Here is a 6,000-nt window from a genome sequence, read left to right on the forward strand (position 1 = left end):
TTGAGCGATGGAAACAAAGCCTCTGCCATTTAGGAATTTGCTGCCATATTGATAGCTTTTTTCTGTAATATAGACTTTAATTGCAGTGACTCCATCACATACTTTTCCTGTAATCCCTTCTGATTTTTTTTTTTTCTCTCTCGAGTTATTTTTAGATGAATCAAAGCTTTCTACTTTTCTGAAGCCTTCAGTGACTTCAGGACCTCCAATCCTTGCAGGATTTGACAGCCTACACCTTGCAAAGACACAAAGGCACACAGTTTGTGATTAAAGAAGTGAAAGTTAGAAGATTCACTGCCCACAGCTTGTCTTTGAAGAAAGCCATTATGTTGCAGTACTTTTGTTTCTTGTATCCATTCCATACCAAGGTTCCCTAAATAGAGCAGGGGGCCTCTGAGGAGACCCTACTCAAGCCAAACCCCTAGCAAGCAGCACAGATCTGGCTGGTGCTAGCCCATAGGAGGACAAGAACTGCCTAAAGCAATGATAAAGATTTCTGCTGTATACCTTGTTCCATTCTGTATACTGAATAAAATGCCTTGGAGCTGGGGACATTGCATGTCAGTGCTTATGTATATTCTACATCCAAAATAAATTGCGTACAGGACTTTTTGGTATCTGGCTGTGCATACCTGTCTACACGTATATTCTGAAGAAAATGAGCAGGGTTAGCAGAACGGCCTGCAGCATTTTCACCTGTGGCCTAGAGGCAAAAGAGTTCTATTCTGAACAGAAGCCAGAAAGAGCTTCTAGGTGTCATTAGGCTTAGGATATTGCTGACAACATTTTCAGGTCAGGTAATCAGTTTTGGATGTAGGCAGAGTGTAGATACCTGGATGCTATTTAAAATGCTGAAGACTTTATTTATAAGTTATGTACAAGTTCTTCCTGTGAGCACTCCTCAGTTCCCAGCCTCGCTTCCAGGAAACATGAAATGGGTGAGAACTTAGGGGCACCCATACACTAAGATAAAGCATAATTATTCATAGTTATATGGAGCATTGTAAAAGATAACACACAGAGAGGGGAAAGAGAAGCATTCCTTGTGTATAAAAATCTCAGGAACAACAAAAAGCCATATTACCATACTGTTTGCATGAGAATTGAAAATCCTCATCAATTTAAAGGAAGTCTGGAATAGTCATACATGGTTGGCTAGGATACAAACTAGTTAAGTTCCCCCAAAAGTGTTTCATTACTTATGTGGGTATGGAGCAAGTGTTATAATTCTTCAATTATAGTTATGTTGCTTTATTACTTCCTAAGGCAAAGAGTTATTTTTAAATTGAATTAAAAATTGCTACTGATGCAATTGTTCAGTGGATACTCTCCAAAACAGGATTTTTGTAGTTATCTTGGGTCAAAATAACATGATGAATCAGCAGGCAAACAACACCAGATTAAATTCAATTAATTCCTTTTTGATGTTCATTCACCCACTAAGATAGGCTTTGCATTTTCCCTTGTGATTCCCTGCTGATGTTCAAGCTTTCTTAAATGTAAAGAAATCTAAATGTAATATAATTTAATTCAGAGCCAGAAAAGTGGAGCTTTAAAAGGAAAAAAACAAACGAACAACAACAACAAGAACCCACTAAGAAATGCTTTAAGTAGTTTGCTATTCATTGAGGCACAAATATCTCACCAGTCTCAGTAACTCCTACCTTTCTCCAGAGCTACCACTCATATCATGGATATAGTATAGCAAAGGTGATAGTGATGGTGGAGGTATCAAGCTGCCTTATTTGTTTAATCCTTACAAAATTTGGAAAGGTGGAAATACACTTGTCTATGTCATGTCTGGTCTTACTTCTGCCTGTAAGCAGATAGCTTCCTTCCCAAAGTGACTTAAATGAGGCAGAGATTCCTGAAAAATATGTTAATGTCAGGTCACTGTAATAAAGATCTGTGAAGGTTTTTGTGTTGTGAAATACAAGGGAGATATAAAGCCCTAGTAGTCAATAAGTTGATATTGTTATGGACTTTCTCTCATGATCACCCCACAGTTCAGTTCTCTGTAGATAACAGTATGACCTTTTCAGACTGGCCTCTCCTCGTGAATGCTGTACAAAGTCAGAGATCTACATATTAGCATGATTGCAGTCTTAACATTTATACAGCTTAGAGCAGAAGCAACCTAAAAAATCACAAGCAGCTCTATTCAGACAAAAGATAGGTTGTGTTTGAATCTCAAACCCTTGCCCTCAATAACACTCTTCTCAAATATGTATCCTATTCGGGAACCTGTGTTTAAACATAGAGAAGGTGAAAAACTTGACATGGTGCCTAGACCTGGCACTATGCTGCTACTGTAAAAGGGAAGGTGAGCCTTGCATTTGCTGTCCTGCAGGCCTCTGTCAACCAGCTGCTTATAAACACAAGTGATACATTTTGCTGACACTCTGCTACATGTATAAATAAATAAATAAAAGCAGGAGGAAAAAGAAGGAACAGTAAAAGATCCTTCGAGACCTTTCTGTATAATTTCAGGCAGTGGCACGCTCCTTTGGAACAGGCCACGTGGGACGTCTCTGACCAGGCAACAGAATCAAATCAGTCCACTTGTAGTCTCCATGTTAATCTGCATTTTCCTGCAAATTCAGGTGAAAAAATGTGTCTGTCCCCAAGGGCTGCGCAGCATAATCTTTGTGTGTGCAGTAGGCCTGCCAGCTGCTGGCATTCAGTGACATGAGCCAATAGCTTATATCTCTGTAAGTAAAACAAATCAGAAAGCCTCTGGAATTTACTTATTTTATCCTCTTTGGATGGGCTTCAAACTTCTTTCTTACCAGCTACATTTGTTCGTCCAACAAACCGTACTATCTCTCCACAAAAACTTTGCCTAACGGTTTGTAATTAAGGTTTGTTTAGATTAATTCAATAGTAACATTTTTTCAGCTGTATGCATTCGAGTGATATCTGCTTTGGGAATAACCTAGGGGTTTAATGATGAAAACTTGAAAACATTCAACTTGTCTGCTGACTCTGCACTGCCTAAAACAGCTGTATTCTTCCTTTCAGGAGAGATACTACCAGATGACAAAGGCTTCTCAAACTATCCCAATGAGCCTAGTTATTTGGAAAAAAAAAGTTCAGTTTTAACAGATCTTGTCCCTTCTCTCTAAGCAGGAGACAATAGGACTAGTAAGTTGTGCTACTAAGTTTAAGTGTATCTAACAAGACAGAGGACAGTGGCCATGTTGAAACCATGGTGAATTTTATTCACTTGTCTCCTGCTTCTGGATTTCCTGGTTCATCTCATATTTCTTTTATTTGCAGTGGGATTGTAAGGGCTTTATCATCAGAGATCTTCTTCTCCTAGGTAACATAAAACATGCAAGTGTTTCCATCATACTTGTGGAAAGTGGCCTCTGGTGCACCTCACGCATTGTGGTTTGCTAGCTCCTGTCCCACTACTTTATCTAGAAGTATTCTGTTTTTCAGAGGTATATCTCCTGATTTGTTAAAACTTTCCTAACTACATAAACGTGTGAACAGCAGGTAAGCTGGAACCACTAATTTACAGTGGTGACACTTTATCATTCACATTTATTTTTCATCAGCACTCCTTGGTTTGCATATTTTCCACATACTCACCATTCAAAGACTACTTAACCTCCCAAGTTCATCTTTGGTCTGTCTGAGCACTCCCACAGCAGTTTAAGATTATTTATTTTTAAATAGGATTGCAAATCATGGAATTTTAAAATTCTTTATTGCTAAATGGTGAAGACATTTTGCTAATGAATTGCTGGTTTGTCTCCTTCTCTTTACAATATCACCTATCTTATCTATCCAGTGGATGTTAGTTACAGAGGTTAAAGCATCCTGATGCACTGATAGAATTTTGATTTCAAGTAGGAAGTAGATAAGGGTATAATGAATTATGAAGATATCATGTTAAACAAACATTCAGAAATATAGGTAGGAATAGACAAGAGGAGAATGATTCTAGTTTAAACCAGTAAATGAAAACCAGTCATTCATAATAGGCTATGTTCTGTTCAAAACACACAGCTCTATCTCTTGTAAGATTTTATTTGAGAGGGGGAATACAAAGGAAAGGAAAAAGTGAGAGACCTTCTCATCCCCATGATCAGCCCAGCCGAAGCCTTTGCTCAGCACACCGCAGTCAGCTCAAATGTTAAGCGAAGCAATGACAAGGAAGAAAAATGACTTATTCCATTGCTACTAAGTGAATCAGCCACACATCCTTATTTGGCTAAGAGAGATTAATTATGTTAACCTGTCTTAAGAAGGTTGTTAGAAATAGAGCTCAGTCACGAACATCAAAAACGATCAATGGATGAAAATATTTTATGCTGCAAGTGTGGAAAAATGAAATGACCTATCTCAAAAATGACAAGGTGAGAAAAATAGTACAACGCTGGGAAGGAAGATAAGTCTACTTGTATTTTCTTACAATACTGGAATTAAATTAAAAGCAAAAATAACAATAACAAAATTATTTGATGCTGTCAAAGTCTGTCTGTAGATTTCATTGCTACAAGGTGTTTTGCAGCATTCACATAACTGCTAGCCAAGCAGAATTCACAAACTAGAGAACATCAGAGCAAGGAATGCTTACAAAGAAATTAAGTCTTGAAATGAATAGAAACTGACCTGAAATGAATGAAACAACCTCTGGTTATTGTTGGGCTCTTCTGAAAGACTGTTTCTCTGCATAAACTCAGTACAGAGTCCTTTCCAAAAACTTTCTGAAGAGTCAAGGCAACTGTTTGATATTGGACTCTGATAAACTCCTACAATATAGTTAGGAAGTTCTTTGCTTTCTGCTAGCTGTGCAGTGTTGTAAGGAAAACAGTCTCCCTCTAGATGCTAAGATGCCTGGCATAGGATTTAGGCTGTGCAAAAGGGAAGTTATAGGCTGCATATGATTTCAGATTGGACCTGCAGGAATTAAAGGAATATGTTAGCCTTCCTCTGCAGAGGAGAGCTTAGACATGGGCATAAGTGAGATCTCAGGGATGGCTTTAACATCAGAAATACCTAAGTTCCTCCTACAGCCTATCTAGACCTTCTTATTGCCCCAATGCTTGCCTGGACTAGTTTTGGGAAGAAGCTGTCTGTCTGTGAGGATATCCTGTTTGTTGTTTTAAGGGGAACTGAAGATGTATATAGAGGGAGGCAAATACTTCAAAGCAATTTTTCCTTCAGTCATAAGATTACTTGGCCAAAATGGTTCTGCTACTTGAAACTCAGCTATTCCCAGCTTGTACCAGAATAACAGTAAAAACCTAATGAACTGTAATTCCTGAGCAAGCTCTGACCTGGTGAAACTCCACCAAACCCCAGTGAGTCACAGCGGCACCAACCTCAGAAACAGTTCAGCTCCAGCCTTGCTATAATGCAGTTGAAGACACACGTTGCACATGTTAAAGCAGCAACAAATGCCCACTTGCTTTATTTGTAGGCTTCCACAGAAACCGCACACAGCTGTAAAGCTGTGACCTCCTGGGCTCTGTGGGAAGAGCAGCATGGCTAAGTGGGGGCTAGCAGGGTACCCAGCTCCTTCAAACAAGAGGCTACAGGGCTCGCACTGCACTTCGGACCCATCAAGAGCCTCTTCCTTCCTCGGGAAAAAGTGGGGGGCAGAGGGTCTCCAGCATGGCTGGAGCAGGGGTCGCTCACCTGTCGATGCTGATCACGCAGAGGGTCATGATGGAGGCCGTGCAGCACATGACATCCATGGCGATGAAGACGTTGCAGAAAAGGCGCCCGAAGATCCACTCGCCACCGATGAGATCAGTCACGCTGACGAAGGGCATGACGGCCAGGGCCACGGAGAGGTCGGCCAGGGCCAGCGAGACGATGAGATAGTTGGAGGGCTGCCGCAGCTTCTTCACGAAGCAGACGGAGATGACCACCAGGCAGTTGCCGGCGACAGTCAGCAGCGTGATGAGGCTGAGCACGGCCCCGATGACAACTTTCTCCACGTTGCCGTAGCTGAGGATCTGCTCCCCGCATTGCGAGTCGTTC

At 40.6% G+C, this 6,000-nt stretch overlaps 1 protein-coding gene across 1 annotated transcript in view; it reads right to left on the reverse strand.

Moving 5' to 3' along the window:
• Positions 1–5,999, reverse strand: part of HTR7 (5-hydroxytryptamine receptor 7) — a gene marked incomplete at its 5' end in the record, with an annotated part of 33,756 nt that extends 27,757 nt beyond the window's left edge. Inside the window, one exon of the mRNA XM_031554580.1 lies at positions 5,653–5,999. Within this exon, the coding sequence (XP_031410440.1) occupies positions 5,653–5,999 (347 nt within the window). The remainder of the gene's footprint in view (positions 1–5,652) is intronic.
• Between the last annotated feature and the right edge of the window lies 1 nt (position 6,000).

The sequence above is a fragment of the Meleagris gallopavo genome, chromosome 8 (assembly GCF_000146605.3).
Source record: "Meleagris gallopavo isolate NT-WF06-2002-E0010 breed Aviagen turkey brand Nicholas breeding stock chromosome 8, Turkey_5.1, whole genome shotgun sequence".
Taxonomy (NCBI): domain Eukaryota; kingdom Metazoa; phylum Chordata; class Aves; order Galliformes; family Phasianidae; genus Meleagris; species Meleagris gallopavo.